Source organism: Phocoena phocoena, chromosome 7 (genome assembly GCF_963924675.1).
Source record: "Phocoena phocoena chromosome 7, mPhoPho1.1, whole genome shotgun sequence".
NCBI classification, from domain to species: domain Eukaryota; kingdom Metazoa; phylum Chordata; class Mammalia; order Artiodactyla; family Phocoenidae; genus Phocoena; species Phocoena phocoena.
In genome coordinates, this window is record NC_089225.1 from 11215653 (window position 1) to 11236665 (window position 21013).

General features: G+C 45.7%; 1 protein-coding gene across 8 annotated transcripts in view; it reads left to right on the plus strand.

Annotated features, from left to right (window-relative positions):
- The first annotated feature begins 729 nt into the window (after positions 1-729).
- The window catches only part of CLASP1 (cytoplasmic linker associated protein 1), a 233057-nt gene continuing 212773 nt past the window's right edge, over positions 730-21013 (plus strand). For all 8 annotated transcript variants that reach the window (XM_065880867.1, XM_065880866.1, XM_065880865.1 and 5 more), the window contains exon 1: positions 730-924. In XM_065880867.1, coding sequence (XP_065736939.1) covers positions 730-924 — 195 coding nt within the window. The remainder of the gene's footprint in view (positions 925-21013) is intronic.

A 21013-nucleotide genomic window follows, 5' to 3' on the forward strand; every position in this document is an offset into this window, starting at 1 on the left:
CTGTGGAGCCTGCCTCACTTCCGGCACTTGGATTTTTAGAAAACTGAGAGTGAGACAATAAGCTACAGTACCTACAGGATTCAGACACAGAGTGGTGTTAGGTTTTCGGTGGGAAGCAAAATTTAAGCTACAAATAAATCTTCCAGCAGAAGCAGATGATTGCTCTCCTGACTGGCGCATTTACAAACTGGAAAATTGTGAAAAACCTCAACCCACCAACTGTCAAGCTCATTGGCTCTTTGCTTTGGGCTTCAGTGTTCTTCCTGATAAAAATAATAATTAATGTTATTCGGATATGGTTGCCAAGCGTTCATGCTTCTCGCTCCACTTGTGCTTATAAACGATGCTGCAGCGTGAGCTGCTTTGTCTTTGATTGAACGTTTCCGAGCACTGGAGAGTTTTGTTACCTGTGCTGATTTGTCGTTCTCTTCTCTAACTTTTCAGAATGGACTGCTGAATTATGAAGTATTCCAGACCCAGGAGGAGAACGTCACTCTGCCACTCACTCCCTTCTCCCCTACTAGTTATTTAAATTGGACTTTTAATATCCTACCAGCTGCTCTTCAGACACACATGGTGCATTGTTGCCATTCCCCAGATTGCATCTCTGAAACACAGGCTCTTAGTAACCTTCAGCAAACAAAGAGGCCGCCTCCCGGGGACGCTTGCTGGGAGGGTGTCACCCTGACTGCCCTCTAGCTTCGGCTGGCTCTGGATTGGAATTCCACCATGGAGCCTCGCATGGAGGCCTGCCTGGCACAGGTGCTACAGAAGGATGTGGGGAAGCGACTGCAGGTTGGCCAAGAACTGATAGACTATTTCTCAGACAAACAGAAGTCTGCCGACCTTGAGCATGACCAGACCACATTAGACAAACTTGTGGACGGACTCGCTACCTTTTGGGTGAACTCCAGCAATTACAAGGTAAGCCATGCGCTGGAAGACGCTCTTCTAGGTGGCCGGGCAGCCGTGGGGGATCAGAATGGGTCCTAGAAGAATCCTTTGTGAGCCGTCAGCATGATTCCTTGCTTTCCAGTAAGAGCAAGTAGAGTTTTCTTTGATTTTTGTTGGAGCTCAGAAAACCCCTTGTCCTTTAGCGCACTGAGAGAAGGCCAAGTGACCGGATAAAGAGAGGCTTTTATGTGGGAGAGGTTGCAAGCATTTGCAGCCTTGAAGTTAAAGTGACTATCGCGTCTAGCAGTGAGTGGCCCTTCGTGAATAGCAAGTGGCTTCTCTGGGGGTGGAATTGGCAGTAGGATGTGGGCATTTTACCTGCATTTTAGCTGTTTTGAAGTCGGCCCAGGTACTCAGCCAAGGTCCCTCCGGTGACTTGTGTGTAAAGGCCTGGAGGATATCCTTTAGGTTCCAAAGATCAAGGCTCTTCAGGTGCCCTTGGCGGGTGGGAAGGGCCAGGCGGGGTCCCATGACCCGACTGAGTTGTGAAGGTTGATTGTGTTGCCATTCGAGGACTAAGTTTTCATGAATGAAAACTGGGCTGGGCTCCAAGTGCTGAAGAGGTGTCGTTTCCCCGCCTTGCCCTCCCCACCTTTAGTTTGTTAAGAAGGTGGCCCCTTTGGATCCGGTTGAGGTGGAAGACATTGTGGGACATGTGCTAATAGGTGCTATAGACATTATACAGTCGGGCTTTCAGAAACAGAACCTTTTGCGATTTTTTAATTGAACCAGTCTTCTGACATGGATTCGGACTTGGAAAGGGTGCTTACAGGATTTCTTTGTTTGCTCTAGTATAGACTGTTTTCCAATTACATTAAACCTTGATCTTATCTAAGAGTCAGCGGGCTTTAGACTTGTTACCTCGGGCCCTAATAGTTCACTTACAACTCGATGTAAAATTTACCCTAATAGTCTTTGAAAGCCGAGCTTAAATTTCCTGTTTCATTCATCTGTTTTATTCATTTAGCTGAAATTAACAAGTGCTGGCTGCTGGGTGGTGGGAGCGTTACAAAGGGGAGGGTGATAGAGACTCTCTAGTCCCTTACATTTTTGAGGTCTCGGAAGTCTCCTTATCTGTGTTTGAATCACGGCTCCACGAACCTTTCTGTGTGCAAATCAGGATGCTTCTGGCTCAGAGTAGCTGAATGCTGACTTAGTTGACTTAAAGTTATCTATCATAAGGAGATTGAGTAATTTCCATTAAGTCTGCATAGTTAATGCAATGGCCAGGGAAGAAGAATGTCTGCTTGTGTCTTTTACTTGGTACTTGGGAGGAAACCTTCTCTGAAGCTCCCCAGCCGACTTTTTTACACTGCATTGGCCAGAATGGCCTTGCGCGCACACCATAGTATCGCTGGAAATGGACAGGTGTCCACGGTGGCCTTCAGCCATCACGCTCAACCTCCGGGTCCTACAAAGGGGTTCAGCCTCCCCTGAGCGAAGTGTGTGGCCGAGTGGAAGAGGCGGGGTACTCGGGTGGTATCGGACTCCTGATAGGAAGGAGGAGGTGAGGGATAGGAGTATCAGTCAGTATTAAGACTTGGTTCCTGTCTTCAAGGAGCTCGTAGTCTGGGGGGCAGGGGTGTGTGTATGGGCATGAATAAATAAGGGAATAGTTCCAATCAGTGTCGAGTGTGCAGTAATAGAGATGCACAGAATTTTGTGGGAAGACAGAAGAAGAAAGTAGTAACGTTGTCTAGAGGAACCCAGAGGTTTGAAAACTGAGTCTTTTTTTCGTAATAGGAATTGCAGAGTCACAAAGGAGTGAAAGATTAAGACTTGACCCTTTGTGAAGTACTTTCTAAGAAAGACAGCTCGGTGGGAAGGAAAGCAGGAAGATGGGGTTTGCTGCTGACTCGCGTGCCGTCATGGACAAGTCACTTTACCTGTCTGTGCAGGGCAGGTGTTTGACTACATCTTCTCTCAGGGCCCTCAAGCTCTGATATCTTGTGTGACTTCATACCGATGGCTTTGGAGTCAAGGCCATGTCTTGTGGTTCTGATCTGACCCAGTGATGAGCACCCCCCTGGTCTCTAAGGTCTCTAAGTATGGTGACTATGGGCCTTGTTCACACCTGGAGCCTAGAGCCTGGAACATAGCAGGTGCTCAACGAATCCTGGTTACCTGTGTGAACTCAGGAACTTAGGCATACTCTCGGCAAGTGTTCCTGGTTGCTTTACTGAAATCTGGAAACGTATCTTTTAGGGACCCATACCTGTTTTTTTCCTTTATCGTAGAGCAAGATTTCTCCTTCAGAGCCCGAAGTACACTTTAAGTTTTATTTGAAGGGATTCACTTTGTATTAAATAATTCTCTGAAGCTTGGCTTCTTGAAATTTTTTATTTTTAAATTCAGTACTAAAAAGATAAGAGAGGAAAAGGGAAGTACTTTTGGCTTTCCAAAACAGTAGTGCTTGGGTATTGTTATTCCTTTTCCTAGCAGGGAATGCAGATGAATGCAAGGACAAGGTCTTATTTAAAAAAAATAGTTGGCTGAAGTTTCAGTCACTTTACCTTTGAGTATTTATTAACGTGGTAGACAAATTTGTACCTGGTTTTGATTAAAGTTTAGTAGCTATCATTTCTTGCTTATTTACCATATGCATTCAGTATCTCATTTAATCTTCATAACACCCCTACAAGGTAGATGGTGGTATCCTGATTTTATACATGAGGTCACTGAAATTACTGAGAATTGCGAGGTAATTTCTACTTGTGATTATGGAACTGGGATTTAAATGTAGGTCTCTCTGGGGACCTCCCTGGTGATCCAGTGGTTAAGACTCCATGCTTGCACTGCAGGGGGCGTGGGTTTGATCCCTGGTTGGGGAACTGAGATCCCACACACCACGCAGCGTGGCCAAGTAAATAAATAAATAAGTAATAAAAAAATGTAGGTCAGGCTTCCCTGGTGGCGCAGTGGTTGAGAGTCCGCCTGCCGATGCAGGGGACACGAGTTCGTGCCCCGGTCTGGGAGGATCCCACGTGCGGCGGAGTGGCTCAGCCCGTGAGCCATGGCTGCTGAGCCTGTGCGTCCGGAGCCTGTGCTCCATAACGGAAGAGGCCACAACAGTGAGAGGCCTGCGTACCACAAAAAAAAAAAAAAAAAAAAAGTAGGTCTGTCTGATTTCCTAGCCAGTGTTCCTTTCAGAAGAATAGAGGTCAGCAAACTTGAAGAATAGAGGTAAACATATTAGGCTTGGTGGGCCCTGTGGTCTTCTTGTAAATATTTAACTAGTTTGGGCCATTATGATGCAAAAGCAGCCCCAGAGAATGTGTTCGTGAATGGGTGTGGCTGTGTTCCAGCAAGACTTAACGTACAGGAACAGGTGACTGTGGACTCCTATTTAATATTGTAGAATAATAATAATGACCCACGGTTATGGGACATTTCCTATGTACCAGAAGTTGTGCTAAAGATGTGTTCATTTTAACGTATCATTACCATATGAAGTTGGTCAGTTGGTCCCCTGGACCATAGTTTGCCAACCCCGGCACTAGCTAGAACATTGAGCACCTACTATGTGTAAATGCTTCTCCTTTACTGGTGGGAACCATTCGTGATTCAAGTAGGGGAAGAGTGAGCCTTATAATTTGCACATAAGTTGGGAATAACGGAGCATTCATTTAGGTTAAATAGAACGCAGTTTGCTTTTGGAGCATTTTAGCTCTCTTATGCAGACTCATTTTAGGGTCAGTATGCGTTCTGCTAGCCTATCGCTGGTTATCTGCTGTGAGCTGGCTGTGATCACGGGCCTCTCTACACGGCGTGCTGAATTGAATCTCGGAGACAGAGTGTTGGGTGAAGTAGAAAAGAGTAACTTTATTGCTTTGTCAGGCGGAGGGGGTTAACAGCAGGCTCCTGCTCTCGAAAACTAAGTGTCCCTTGAGGAGGAACCAGGACCCTGCCCCAAGGCTGCACTGTTGTTTCCTGGCTGCTCCTCCTATGTCTCTCCATCCCCTCCCTTCCTGGATTAGCAACCGTTGGAATCTGCCCCCCGGAACTCAGGGATGGTCAAGGAGGCTGAACGGAAGGGCTCCCCATACCCAGGAGCCCCTACAGGTCCTGCTCAGTTTCAGCTTTGGACTTTCTTGGGTCACCTTGGGGAGTGAGTAATTGGTTCTTTAAGTAATGTCCTCATACAGGCGGCACACCCTGGGGCTACACTGTGGGGCACCTTTCACCACCCCACCCCACCCCGTTGCTGGAAGAACTTCTTCGATGTCACCATGACCGTGGGAGACACGGAGGAGATGGGAGACTTCTTCTTGATTATGGGGCTTCTTTTCTAGATTAGTCTGACATTAAAAATAAAAATAACAACGAAAAATTTGAATATGGCTGCCCTCATTGATGTGGTCTCCTCTTCCTGTTTTTCCTGAATAAAACTCAAAGAAAGAGGAAGATGGTGGAGTAGATTCCTGATGTACCTCCAGCCACTTTTCTTGTCTCCCCCTGCCCCTTTAGGTGAGAAGGGATGAAGGTAAGAGTGAGCTCACCTGGGGAGGCCACCTGGGCCATGGCAGTTGGAGGGGATTGAGGGAGCCTTTCCCAGCTTTCCCAGGTCATCTGAGCAACTTGTACTGAGCCAAACAGCTCCGTGCGTGCAGTCTGGCGGTTCTCACAGGGCAGGAATGTGCGCGTCTAGTGGGCTGATCGGAACAGAGCATCCCAGTGGGGACCAGGTGCTTTTGTGAATATAGTCCCGCAGTCCCTTCTCTGCAGTTACAAATTCCCCAAATCTCTGAAGGCCTAGTGTTCTTCATTTTTCATTTGATGTGAAGTGAACCGATGTGAGAGTGCTTATGGTCCTTATTTACCTGCTTAGGGCATGTTGTGCTGTAGAAATATTCACGTTTGATGGTGGGTGCTGGCCCAGGTTCTGTTCAAGGGGATACCTATCTATCCATCTATCCATCTGTCCATCTATCCACCTATCCATCTGTCCCTGCCTGTCTGTCTGTCTATCTGTCTAAAACTGTGTGCAGCATTTTACCTTTCTAAAACATGAAAATTCTGTGTTCCAGAGCACATTTGGCCCCCAGAGTTTTGGATAAGTGACTGTGGACTCCTATTTAATATTGTAGAATAATAATAATGACCCACGGTTATGGGACATTTCCTATGTACCAGAAGTTGTGCTAAAGATGTGTTCATTTTAATGTATCATTACCATATGAAGTAGATCTTGTTATCCTCATTTTACAGATGAAGACATTGACGTGCACATAAATCAGGTAACTTGTTTAAGGCGACAGAGCTGGTAATTAAGGTTTCTGGGACTTGAACCCAGGTGTTCATGCAATGGCTGAAGTACATTAAGCACCTATCCTGTGCGGGTACTGCCCTGGGGGTGGGTATACCGTGGGAAAAGACAGGCCCGGTCCCTTCCCTCACAGTGTCCGGCCAGCGCTGGGCAGTCTCGCTCTAAATCTAACATATGTGGACTCCAGCCCTGTGCACTGTTGTCTCAAGGCCCAGGCTGTGCTGACTTGTATTTGACATTTGTAGGTTCCCTCTTAACTGAGGGCTTCCTTCCTCCCCGCCCTAATGGTCTTCGTGGTGTAAAGGGGGACAGGTAAGGCAGAGGAGAGGACAGGGCGCAGTGTAGGGTAGGGAATAATCAACTGTTAAATCTGTAGGTTCCCTCTTAACTGAGGGCTTCCTTCCTCCCCGCCCTAATGGTCTTCGTGGTGTAAAGGGGGGACAGGTAAGGCAGAGGAGAGGACAGGGCGCAGTGTAGGGTAGGGAATAATCAACTGTTAAATTTGTAGGTTCCCTCTTAACTGAGGGCTTCCTTCCTCCCCGCCCTAATGGTCTTCATGGTGTAAAGGGGGGACAGGTAAGGCAGAGGAGAGGACAGGGCGCAGTGTAGGGTAGGGAATAATCAACTGTTAAATTGCATCGTCGGAGCGTCTGTAAATGCCGTAGTGCCCAGAAGCAGACTGCAGAAGGTTTAGTCTCTCCTTAGCTGCTTTACGGGGCGCAGTGTGCCCTCTGCCCCAGATCAAGTGCCCTTTATGGCTGGAGGGGCAGGTGCTGACAGATACCTGGAGGCCCCTCTGTTTTCCCTTGCCTATCTCTAGAACCTTGGCTTCCATTGAGGCTTTTATTTTCCCCCTTTGCTCTTGAGAGGAGAGCCACAAAAGATGATTGGATTCAGATTAAGTGACTTCCGTTTCTGTTCTTGGCTTGGTGCTGACCTAGCGATGAGGCCTTCCAGAGGCTGTTCATTCTTCCCAGGTTTCCCCTGCAGCATTGTCCTGTGGGTTGCAAGAGGTGAATTTTTCTGGGTGTAGTTTAAAAAGACAGGTGCCTCTCGCAAGTAGGAAAGCTACAGTAAGCAGTACTAAGCAAAAGCAAAAGCAAAAAAAAAAAAAAAAAAAAAAAAAAAATCCAGGAAAAATTATTGCAAGAAAATTTATGCAGCTTGTCAAATAAAAATGGTGTCCTTAATGTATGTGATTAATGGCATTTCTTTCTGAATATGTGTTTATGTACATGCAAGGGCAGCAAAGTGTATTTGGAAATGATTCATGTTGGAGCATGAACAGTCTGGATTCCCGTCCTGGCTCTGCCACTTAGACTTTTGAGCAGGTCACTCTACCCATCTGTGCAGGGGGTCTGATGAAACCTGGTACATAGCATTGTTATAAGGGTCCAGTGAGCCAGTGTACGAAGGTGCCAGGACTGCTTGATAGCAGCACGTGGTCAGTAAAAGAAGCAGATGAAGATATGTAGTTATTGGGCCCAATGATAACAAGATCTGTAGAAAGGGAACTTTTACGTGGGACTGAGTTAGTGTGCCTTCCTGTAGTCCTTGTCAGCCTGTGCCCTGGAGCAGAGGCCTGGATCTTTTGTAATACAATAAGAATCCTTGAACCCTGCATTGTTGATAACGGAAGCTCTGAGCAGAGCAGCCGCTAGCCGGAAATTCTGAGGGTGAGTTTAAAACCTACTGGCAAAGGCAGTCCACTGATCGAGGACCCCTGTTTTCGGAGGGTTTCACTTGTTCTTTTTAATACTTTGCCTGGTTTCAGAAAGCTAAAATTGAAATAAGGATACATATGATAAAAGAAGTCATAAATTGGATATCGAAGCAAAAAGGAAAAGAAGCAGCTGGGGTGAGAGCATGGAGCTGACAATCAGGCTGATGTGTACGAATGGCTCACATTTATGAGGCACTCGTGTGCGGGATCCCTGAAGCGCTTTGCGGTCATTGCCTCCTGTAATTGTGAGGCAGGTACCCCGTGACAGGCCCTGGGATTGGTCCCGTTCTACAGCTGGGAGAAGAGCAGTGAAGAAACTTGCCCAGGGTTATATAACTAGAAAGTTATTTTAATCTGGATAGTCTGACCTTCGAGCCCACATCCGCATCCATGCAGTACGGCTTCCTTTATAACGTTGCAACAATATTTATAGCATATTTATCAGAGCAAAAGAGTGTAAGGACATACCTCACAGCTACCAGTGATGACTTTAGGAGGTCAGGTCCTGAGTGAGAGATAAGCAACTCATTTTGTACTTTAATAAAAAACCAAAATTATTTAAGATCAGTGTATTTAAAACAGTTCTTTGGCTGGTCTTAATAGAATCATGACAGTATGTACTTTTTAAAGTTTTTATTTTGGAAAATACTCAGACCTACAGGGAAGTTTCACAAAACAGTGCAAAGAAGCATTATTTACTATAGCCAAGATATGGAAACAGCCTAAGTGTCCATCAGTCAATGAATGGACAAAGAAGATGTGGTGTGTCTACACACACACACACACACACACACACACACACGCACGCACACAATGGAATATTATTCCACCATGAAAAAGAATGAAATAACGCCATTTGTGACATGGTTGGACCTTGAGGACATTATGCTAAGTGAACTAAATCAGACAGGAAAAGACACACCCTGTATGATCTTATATGTGGAATCTAAACAAAACAGAACACAAACGAAGCTCACAGGTGGTTGGTTGCCACAGGGAAGGGTCCGCGTTGGGCGAGATGGGTGGAGGCTCAAAAAGCACAGACTTCCAGCTCCAAATTAAGTACTGGGGGTAACATGCAGCGGGTATCACATAGTCGAAAGTTGGTGAGAGAGCAAATCTTACAAGTTCCCATCACAAAAGAAACTTCCTGTAACTATGTATGGTGATGGATGTTAACTAGACTTCTTGCGATGATCATTTTGCAGCATGTACAAATATCGAATCATTATGTTGTACACCTGAAACTAATGTCATGCTACCTCACAAAACAAATAAACCCAAAGCCAACATACCAGTGCAAAAAATTTCCATGTGTTTCATTCAGACCCCAGTGGCAATACTTCACCACTTGTTTTATCTTCTCTGTATGTGCATTTTATTATCGTTTGTGAGTTGTAAGACATATTCATGTTTCCTAAAAACATGGGCGTTCACTTACGTAGTCTTACACAGGTATCTAGAGCAGGATTAGGATTGATAGAGTACTAATATCCGGTCTGTGAGCCTTATTCATATTTTACCTGTTGTCCTACAAATGTCCTTTATAGCAAAAGAAAAAAAATTTTCTGGTGCAAATGCAGCCCAAGCTCACAGGCTACATTTTGTTCTCACCTGTACAGTCTCCTTTGGTCTGGAGCAGTTCATCACCAGTCTGTCCTTGTCTTTCTTGACTTAATGCACACCCGTTTGTTTCGTATAGCCCCTCCATTTGAGCTCGGTGGCTGCTTCTCAGGATTGGGTTAAGGTTATGCGTTTTGGCAGAATACCATGGAAGTGATCGGTGTATCACATCAGGAGGCACGTGGTATCTCTTTGTCCCACTTGGTGAAAGAGGTGTTTGCCAGGTTGCTTCCAAAAGTCGATATTTTTTCCTTTTATAATTAGTAGGTAGCTTGTGGGGAGATATTTTGAGACTGTAAATATCCTGTTTGTCATCAAACTGTCACCTACTGGCTTTAGTGTCCACTGATGATCCTTGTCTAAAATAATTATTTGGATGCCAAAGGGTGATTTTCTTTTCTTTCTTTCTTTCTTTTTTTTTTTGGCCATACTGCGAGGCTTGTGGGATCTTAGCTCCCTGACCACCTGACCAGGGATCAAACCTGGGCCCTCAGCAGTGAGAGCGCAGAGTCCTAACCCCTGGACCGCCAGGGAATCCCCAAAGGGTGATTTTCTGATTCCATCATTTCTTCTCCATTTATTAGTTGGCTTCATATATTTTTGAAATGTATAACCTTTGTCTATTTGTATAGCAGGAATTAAGTGTATATTTTGATAGTTATTCCCAAAAGGAACTACTGTGATGAAAGAAAAAAATGTTTAAATTTAGTCTTATTTAGATACATTTATATTTGTAAAGAATTTAAGGCAACCTAATAATTTGTGAACATAATGTGGTTAAGTTTGTTTTGAGCTCTGGGCTTCCTAGCAGCCAAAATAGAAATGGAGAATTGGTTACCTATACCATTTTTTAACAACTGTGAAAGGAATATAGAAAGGCAAATAACAACAAAATGCCTTCCTGGATGTAGCAGGGTATTAAAGGACACTTTGCATGAGGGGGAAAAAAGGAGAGCATGGAAAACAGATGAGACAGAAGACAGTATTGAAACCGTGCACCTCAGACTGGGACTTGAACCCATGTGCTGGGATTCTAACCCAGCCTAAACCCACTTGAATCCACGTGGCTGGGACTTGAACCCGGCCAAAACCCCCGGTCTTCCAACTGAGATCACACATCTGGTTTCAGGACTTAATGAAGCTCAGGTTCTTGATGTCTCGTAGCAAAAAGAATTCAGTGAAAGACAAAGTGATAGGTAACAAGTGGATTTATTCAGAGAGAAACACACACTCCACAGAGTGTGGGCCATCTCAGAAGGCGAGAAAGGCACCAGGGTATGGGGTTGTCAGTTTTTATAGGGCTGGGTAATTTCATAGGCTAATGGGTGGGAGGAGTATTCCAGCTATTTCAGGAAGGGGTGGGGATTTCTAGGAGTTGGGCCAGTGCCCATTTTTTGATCCTTCCGGTGGGCCTTGAAACTGTCATGATGCCTGTGGGTGTGTCATTTAGCTGGCTGATGTGTTACAGTGAGCATGTACTGAGGCTCAAGGTCTAGTGGAAGTCGACTTGTCCACCATCTGGGACCCATTTGGTTCTAATCAGTTTACGTCATGCCCTTGGGCTATGTCATTCTTTCAAAGGTTGTGCCCTGCCCCTTCCGTCCTGTTTCGGTACTGAGTGAGACACAGGTTATTCAGCTGTTCCTGTAGACAGAATTCACCAGCTAGAGTTTTGGGCTAAGGGGAAATTGTCAGATGGCATCCAGGGTGAAAAGATAACCAAGAGCTGAGTTATCTTTAAAAAAAGATAACTGAGTTATCTTTTTAAAAAAATTTTATTTATTTATTTATTTGGCTGTGCCGGGTCTTAGTTGCGGCACGTGAGATCTTCGTTGCCACGTATAGGATCTTTGTTGTGGCACGCATGCAGGACCTAGTTCCCCAACCAGGGATCGAACCCAGGCTCCCGTCTTGCAAGCGTGGAGTCTTACCCACTGGACCACCAGGGAAGTCCCTGAGTTATCTTTTTAACAGGTTAAGTAGAGGGAGAGTCTGTGACAAGGACCACGGCAAAGAATCCAGAGAAATTGGATGAAAGTGGCTTGAAATAGAGAAAGGGAGGTTGGCCTAGAGGAATTATCTGGCTGTAGCTGATTTTTGCAGGGTATTTGGGGTTGGGGCAAAGAGGGCTGTCCATTGTGGACCGTGTGGATGGGGTTCTGGAAGAGGAGGCAGTGCTTGGTGCCAGGCCTCATGGCGGGTGGGGATTTCTGTGTTTAATCATGCTCATTAAAGCCTTTGTGGAAGAGATGGCCTTTGGGCCTTTTCTGGATGAGAGAAGGGAGATGGCTCAGTGACTACCCAGAGGAGCATGTGGCAGGCCTCATTAATAGAGATGATGTTTTGACGTAAGCGGCCTGTCCTACACAAGTGAGGCGGGTCCTTCATGAGTGAGGCGCCTGGAGGGGGCTGTAGGGAGTGACTGTCCTCTGGCAACTTCGTAGGACCTGGGAACCGACCGGAGGGGCCATGGAAGCCGTTGAAGGACCAGCAGCTCTGGGTGCTGATGTGGGTGGTGTGGACTAGGGTGATTTAATGTAGCTTTAATGCACTATTTTCTTCTATGAGTTTTTAGCTGTCATTTCTTTATCCGTACTTGGTTGCCAACATCTAGGCTGTTTCTAGTTTTTTGCACTGAGCATCCTTGAACATACGCGTGTATTGCCCTCTTGTGTGTCTCTGCGCTGGAAGTTCTGAAGGGTTGAAGTGTTGGGTCTGAGCAGGCCGTATTGCCCACCCACCGGTGCTGTGTGAGTGCCTTCGTACGTTCCTGGGTCCTGGGTGTTACTTTTTCTCTGAATGTTTTTCCTTTTTGCTGGGCAGAAGATGTCTCTGTGTTGCCAGGCACAGTGTTGGAGAACGTTTCTTCTGCTTCTGACCTTTCAGATAAAAGCAAATCTTAAGAGGATATAAAGTAAATAATTTGATTTTTCTTAATCTCATTTCCCCCTTAAATGCTTGATGCAAATAGGTTCTGTCTGGGCCATCTCAAACATTAGCAGAGTAGGGGATGTCAGTGGTCAGGGGGAGGGAGGCCTGATAACTTGGCCGAGTCTACCCTGAAGTGGATTAAAGAAGTGGGGTCTCTCTATTTGTTGTTATTTATTCCCATTAGCTTTTGTTAAAAAAAAAAAACCCACAGAATGAATAAGAGAGTTGTGAGGAAAACACCCACCGTAATCCATTTCTTTGGAATGTTCCTTTCCTTTTTTCCAAGTGCTTTCCCATCTAGTAGAACCTAAATAGCAGCGCCTCTTAACTGGGCTAAGATGGGAGATACTGAATAGTCACTTTGTTTTTGTTGGACAGTGAGGGTATGTGTCTGATCTTCCTTGATTCTTCATGTAATTGTAGCCTAACCTAAGGAGCATTTTTTAAAAAACAGCTTTGTGAGGAAAAGGATTGATATTAACTTTTCTGCTCGAGGTGAGGAATTTGGATGGACTTTGTATTGAACAGTTAACTCAGCTCAAACCAGTTCAAGACAGAGAGGGCATCATTGGGGCAGACCCCTGGCCGGGGCTGTGGTTTACCGTGGAGAGCGCGCGGGGCCTTGGGGGGGGAGGGCGTCTGCTCTGTCTGGCCATTGGCTTCTGGACTCTCCCTTCAGCACTGCCCTCGTGGCCACCATGGTCCCACCTCACATCTTGCGGCCCTGTCACCGGGGCAAGAATCTCTATTCTCCCAGCTGGGAGTGAGACATGCCGCTAAGCCTTTGGCCCACTCGCTGTGGCCAGGCAGGTGTGGTGCCGCAAGGAAGTGGTAGCCTCTCTCAGAGCCCTGCACGTCGGGAGCTGGAGGAGGTGGGACGGTTCCCCTAGGAGAAAGGGGGCTTGGCTGGGGGCACTGTAGGCAGTGAGGACCTCATAGGTCAGATTGCTTGAGAGGCTGCAGGGCCCCCATGGAAGGCCCAGGCTGGCAGTGCAGCTGTCGTACTCGCTGGCCTGAATTTGGGGTCCCGTTGACCTCTGCTCCGCACACTCAGGAGTTGGCGCCCAGAGGTGCCCCGCGCTCCAGGGCTGGCCTGCCACCTGTGCCTGTGCCTCGCTTCTCTCCTCTGATGACCCTGCATTACGTGGGCTTTTCGCTGTGTCGTCAAGTGAGAGCTTTTCCGTCTTTCCCAGCCCCTTTAAGCTGAGAACTTATTTATTCTTGGTGGTTATTATACTAGTGTTTGTAATTCTAGTACCAAGATGCCAGTGTTTTTAGGAGTATAATGCCACTCTTTCCGTAGTTTAGACATCCGAAGTCTGGATCACTTATGTATCGATGGACGTAGAATCACAGGCTGGTTTTTAACGTTTCAGATGTGCATTTGCTTACCGTTTGCCTGTCCGGTTAAAACCATTCCTGGGTGTCTTGTTGTAACTAAGGAAACGGCAGTTAACATGAGTGAAACTGAGCCTCTTACGTTTATGATTTATCACTTACATTTTTCTGAGAGCCAGTTTGGGCCTTTCACTTCTGTCGGAGCTCCCAAATGGAGTAGCTTTACAACTAGGAGGGGAGGGGTGATGTGATGTTCAGGAGATTGATTTGGCTCCAGGCCTGCTTTCCAGCCTCCCGGGTCTGGGCCGCTTCCCTGTGTCAGGGGCTAGACTCCTGCTCTCCTTCCCTGCAGCTCCAGGTCTGTTCTCTCGTTCAGACCTTCTCTTCCCTAGGAGGACTTACTTTAGTCAGAGTCAGCCTTCCTGCCTAGTTATGCTACTTTGAGAGAAGTGTGTTCAGAGCAGATGGGTGAAAGCCAGTGCGCTTCCCAGTGAGTGTTGCTTGGGGGCCCGTGGCAGACGTGTTCCCAGCCCAGCCCTGGGGGGCTGCTCCTGGCTGGCTGTGTGTGAGCCACAGCCCACATATAAAATGAATGAGGAGGTTTAGACTCCCAGGGCCCCAAAGCACAGGGGGATGTGGGCACAGTGGGGACACGCCCACACACCGAGGATAGCTGATATACATACGGGGACTTTTTTTTTTTTTTAAATGCTTATTGAACATACTTGAGTTCAAGAAAACCTTATGTATACGCATCACTGATGTACATAGGAGCTTATATTTTGCTTTAACATCTGTGCTTTAACTCCATGTACATCAGTACATAAATGATTCAGACTTCAGGTTTTTCAAATACAGGAAGACTACCATAAAATACCATAAAAACACTGGCATTTGGTGCTAGAGTTCCAAGGAAAAATCTGGTATGGCATGTGTCCCACTATTAATGGAGTGTTTTTAAGCGGGAGGGGAGCATTTAAGGGAAAAGAGAATGTTCACATTACTACTACATTAAGTATTTCAGTGTTGGAAATTTCTTTTGTAACATCCGGCATTAAAAACAGCTTTTCTTTTTTAAGGAGACTTCGGGCCCTCAACACTGTTAGTTCTCTACACAGGTCAGCTTTATTCGTATTAGAGATGCATTCCTGCCAGTGTTCTCATTTATAACGGAGCAAGTGGAGCCAACAGGTTGAAGGTGGCGGGACAGAAAGCCGTCTAGAAGATGCTCTGAAGAGAAACCTCGAGTGCCTTGGGAGAAGGATTTGTTTTTTGAGGCCCATCGTTAAAAATTTTATTTTATTTTTTAAAATTCATTTTATTCAAGTATAGTTGATTTACAGTGTTGTATTAGTTTCTGCTGTACAGCAAAATGACTCAGTTACATTCATTCTTTTCCACTATGGTCTATCACAGGGTAGTGACTAGAGTCCCCTGTACTCTACAGTAGGACCTTGTTGTTTATCCATTCTCTGTATAATAGTTTGCATCTGCTAGAAGGATTTATTTTTACAGGCTGAGATCTTGATCCCTTTCTATAGAAAAAATTGGTCTGTTTGTTTTGCCAGCCCCCAGACGAGGTCCTCCTGGTTTAGGGCGGCGGTGCACCTCTAGGAATGGAACACCGACACAGGCGAGCTCCCGCGCTCAGTCTCTGTGGAGCCGTGATCTAGAACCCTGCTTTGGCGATTGCTTTCACATCCTCTGGGACCGTGGCCTGCCTCTGCTCTGGCTGTTGTTTTTGTCACTTGCCGGCAAATGCTTCCAGGCTGCAGAGATGTTTAGGAAGCCCTTTGTGATGTTGCAGCTTCCACTCAACAGTTCCTGGTTGGTACTTTTCCCCCCTTTTTCTTCTAAGGCGGCTCCAGTTCGGTAAAATACATAATTCCTAATGGAAAGTTTCAGAGCCTGGAATCTGGGGCCAGACCGCTAGGGTTAGAGGACATGCTCCTTCCTTTACTCCCCCTCTCACTGGCTGTGTGGTCCTGGGTAGGCTACTTAACCTCTCTCGGTCTCAGTTTTTCATCTGTAAAATGGGGACAGTATCCGTCTCAGGGTTGTTGTGAGGGCAAAAGAGTTCTTACGCAGGCAGTGCTTGACAGGTACACAGTGCTGCAGGCTTGCTGGCTTTATGATGATTTTACAGCACCTGCTGTGATAATTTCTCTGTGGTTGGTCCAGCACTATCACCACTTACCTTTGGGTACCCGTTAGGGGTTTAAATGGTCACAGAACAACCAAACAGCGGCAGAAAGAGAGGCCACAGGGGAAGAAGAAGTCTGGTTGCAAAGCAGCCTCGTTTCAGGAGACTGTAGTTGAGGGAGCTTTGCCGTGTGTCTCTACAGGGCACTGGGTGCAAGTTTACTGGCTCTGGCCTCTCCGTGCATTAACATGTGTACTAAGATGGGTTGTGGGCTCTTTGTTTCTTCTCTCCCTTTTTCCCTTCTCAGATCAGCACTGAACTGATCACAGTCAAGAACAAAAGAGAACACCTGTGAGCAGGAGAGGGACAGGGCTTGGGTGGGGAGACAGTAGCCTGATGGGCACTTGGCTGGGGCTCTAGAAGAGGAAGATGGTTTCGCTTGAGTAGAGTTAAAAGTGCGTTAGAGGTGTTTGCTGTGCGTATTTTGTCGAAATGAATAACTGGTGAGGGAGGTTGTGGAAGAGGAACTGTCTGAACGTCGTGAACAGAGTCACCAGGTATTCGACCTCCTGCCACGTGTCACAGATAATAGTAGGTTTTCCCATGCGTCGCTCTTACCCCACTTCCCAGAGGTTGGTTAGCCCAGAGACTCCTCAAGTTTAGGCAATGTCCCCTAGGGCACAGAGCACAGGACTGGAATTTACTGGACGTTTGTAGGGTGGCAAGGCCTTTTCGTCCCTCATTCAGCCTCAGAAAGCTTTGAGGCTGAATCCACCTTGTTCAGGGGGTAAGTTCAGCAGATGCTTGTGAGACAGGAGGGAGGGGAGCACCACAGGGTCTCGTCACGGTGGCTGGGAAACGGCTTGGTGTCCACAGGTTGTGCCCCTAGAGCACGGGCTCTAGGTGCACGGGCTTCAGTAGTTGTGGCTCCCGGGCTCTAGAGCGCAGGCTCAGTAGTTGTGGCGCACGGGCTTAGTTGCTCCACAGCATGTGGGATCTTCCCGGGCCAGGGCTCGAACCTTTGTCCCCTGCACTGGCAGGCGGATTCTTAACCACTGCGCCACCAGGGAAGTCCCATTAATTTAAAAAAGTAATGTGCCCTTGAACTGCGATAAAGAACTGGAAGTTTCTGCTTGCATTTATTTGGCTGGGTCAGTAGTTGAAAGCGGGCCCTGGTGTCTTGCTTCTCCTTTATGTGCTGACCTGCTGTCCTGAGGGCTTGGCTGCCTGCAGACTCGGCTTGGGGTGCAGCAGCCTTCTTCCTGAAGTGGCCCCTTGACTCTGCAGTAACCTTTGTGAGACGCTGGTCTGCCTGAGGAGCGCGTCTGAGGGTGAAATTCAAGGTCAGCTCCGTAAGATAGCCGTTGCCCAAGTGACACAGTAAGACAAAGTGAATCTTCCCTCCCCACATTCTTGGTGCTAGAGGTCAGGGGACGGCTCTGATGCAAGCTTAGAGTAGAAGAGAACGCTTTTTGACTGATTGAGGGCATGGCCTTTCATTTCTAAGTGGTTTAAAGAATTTACGGCCCATTGTTTGTTCATTCCAGAGTCCTAAGGATATGGGTGATATTTTTTCTCAGACAGGAATGTGGGTTTTGGCAGTGACTCTGCATCACAATAACTTGAAAATAACCCAGTCCTTTGGAACCGAAATGAAAATGTGTGACCTCTGTGCACAGGATGTGCGTGCCCATGAAAGAAATGTGTGCATGGTGAATAAAAAGTCATTTGAAACCAGAAATAGTGGCTTTCAAGTTGGGAAAATCTCAAATACCCAGCATTAGGAGAATATGAGAGGTATGTATTTCCACCCGTTTATCAGGAAGATGGTGTACTCCGCTCAGGGGTAGTCTGTAAAGACTTTTCAGTGCGGAAACGCTGATGGGGTGATGTAAAGTGAAAAAGGCAGGAGCAAAATTTATATAGAGCAAGGTCTTAACTGTGCACAAGTGTGTAGAATAAATGATCTAGAAGGAGCTGTGTGAAAATCTGAATGGTATTAATCTATATCGGGAAATTATAGACGATAGGTTTTCTTTCCATGTTCCTGTAGTTTCTAAATGTTTCACAGTAGGTGTTTGTTATTTTTATAAACAAAAATTAAAGAATTTTCTTCTTCAGCTGCTTTTGAGACGATATTGGTCAGGAAGTGATAGGGATGACATACCACGCATGCTGTCTGCTGCAGAAGTCAGACTTGTTGCAAAAAAGCAATGCCTTTGGTAGGCGCACATTTGCACGTCCGAAATTAAGGAGGGTCCCTGGTAGCTTAAAACGGTTCCTTAATTACTCTCTTGGAATTATGGTTACAGTAAAGTAACTTTTAAAATATGACTGATATGCAAGCAGTATTGCAGTTAGGGTCATGAATCCACTCAGCATATTCAACTATGTCAGCCCTACTATTTTCTCATCAATTTTCATCTAATTGCTTGAAAAAGATGAAGAAACTCTGTAGAAAATCTGTTATGCGTTCAACACAGGAACTGTTTTGATAAGTTTGATGGCTAAGTGAGCAAACATTGGTATGAATTTAGCTTATCTTGATGATTTAGTTTACCCCTCCCCCCCCTTTTTTTTACATTTATCTTTTTGTGGTGATTGCTGGATTTTATTTCGTTTTTGCCTCAGAATTTTGAGACAGAAGATTGTGAAATGTGCCATGGCCACATGTTCAGAGGTGATCAGCAGGGCAGTCAGAGGAAGCCAATGCTGGCTGTGTGATTTGATTCCTGCTTTATAGTAAAAAGAGGATTAATACAAGAGGAAAATGCTGATTTATCTTCACCAATGCATACGCTGGAGTTGAAGCTTGTTCTTTATATATTTCGAGCCGTTAGAGTGGGGATCTTTTGCCCTGAAGGCATGTATTGCCTCTTCCTGTCCCCTTCCCTAGCAGAACAGCCTTGGTAACAATTATAATCCTTTAGAGATTGCCAGGGTCTGAGGGAAGAGGTGGGGTGGGGGTAATGGGGAGTGAGTGCTGATGGGTGACGGTGTTCTTCTGTGTGATGAGGGTGTTCTGGACTTAGATAGTGGTGATGGCTGTGCGGCCTTGTGCAGATACTGAAAATCACTGAATTGTACATTTTAAAAGGATGAATTCTATGGTATGCGACCGATGTCTCCATTTTTTTTTTTAACATCTTTATTGGAGTATAATTGCTTTACAATGATGTGTTAGTTTCTGATTTATAACAAAGTGAATCAGTTATACATATACATATGTCCCCATATCTCCTCCCTCTTGCATCTCCCTCCCTCCCACCCTCCCTATCACACCCCTCTAGGTGGTCACAAAGGACTGAGCTGATCTCCCTGTGCTATGCGGCTGCTTCCCACTAGCTATCTGTTTTACGTTTGGTAGTGTATATATGTCCATGCCTCTCTCTCGCTTTGTCATAGCTTACCCTTCCCCTTCCCCGTATCCTCAAGTCCATTCTCTAGTAGGTCTGCATCTTTATTCCCGTCTTGTCTCTAGGTTCTTCTAACCACTTTTTTGGTTTTTTTTAGATTCCATATATATGTGTTGGCATACGGTATTTGTTTTTCTCTTTCTGACTTACTTCACTCTGTATGACAGACTCTAGGTCCATCCACCTCAATACAAATAGCTCAGCTTCGTTCCTTTTTGTGGCTGAGTAATATTCCATTGTATATATGTGCTACATCTTCTTTATCCATTCATCTGTTGATGGACACTTAGGTTGCTTCCATGTCCTGGCTATTATAAATAGAGCTGCAATGAACATTTTGGTACATGACTCTTTTTGCATTATGGTTTTCTCAGGGTATATGCCCAGTAGTGGGATTGCTGGGTCGTATGGTTGTTCTATTTTTAGTTTTTTAAGGAAACTCCATACTATTCCCCATAGTGGCTATATGAATTTACATTCCCACCAACAGTGCAAGAGGGTTCCTTTTTCTCCACACCCTCTCCAGCATTTATTGCTTGTAGATTTGTTGGTGATGGCCATTCTGATAGGTGTGAGATGATATCTCATTGTAGTTTTTTTCTTGTTTTTTTTTTTTTTTTTTGCGGTATGCGGGCCTCTCACTGTTGTGGCCTCTCCCGTTGCGGAGCACAGGCTCCGGATGCGCAGGCTCAGCGGCCATGGCTCACGGGCCCAGCTGCTCTGCGGCATGTAAGATCTTCCTGGACTGGGGCACGAACCCGCGTCCCCTGCATCGGCAGGCGGACTCTCAACCACTGTGCCACCAGGGAAGCCCCCTCTCATTGTAGTTTTGATTTGCATTTCTCTAATGATTAATGATGTTGAGCATTCTTTCATTTGTTTGTTGGCAATCTGTATATCTTCTTTGGAGAAATGTCTATTTAAGTCTTCTGCCCATTTTTGGATTGGGTTGTTTTTTTGATATTGAGCTGCATGAGTTGCTTGTATGTTTTGGAGATTAATCCTTTGTCCATTGCTACATTTGTGAATATTTTCTTCCATTCTGAGGGTTGTCTTTTCTGTCTTTTTTATAGTTTCCTCTGCTGTGCAAAAGCTTTTAAGTTTCATTAGGTCCCGTTTGTTTATTTTTGTTTTTATTTCCATTTCTCTAGGAGCTGGGTCAAAAAGGATCTTGCTGTGATTTATGTCATAGAGTATTCTGCCTATGTTTTCCTCTAAGAGTTTGATGGTGTCTGGCCTTACATTTAGGTCTTTAATCCATTCTGAGTTTATTTTTGTGTCTGGTGTTAGGGAGTGTTCTAATTTCATTCTTTTACATGTAGCAGCTGTCCAGTTTTCCCAGCACCACTTATTGAAGAGGCTGTCTTTTCTCCACTGTATATTCTTGCCTCCTTTATCAAAGATAAGGTGACCATATTTGCGTGGGTTTATCTCTGGGCTTTCTATCCTGTTCCATTGATCTATATTTCTGTTTTTGTGCCAGTACCATACTGTCTTGATTACTGTAGCTTTGTAGTATAGTCTGAAGTCAGGGAGCCTGATTCCTCCAGCTCCATTTTTCTTCCTCAAGATTGCTTTGGCTATTCGGGGTCTTTTGTGTTTCCATACCAGTTGTGAAA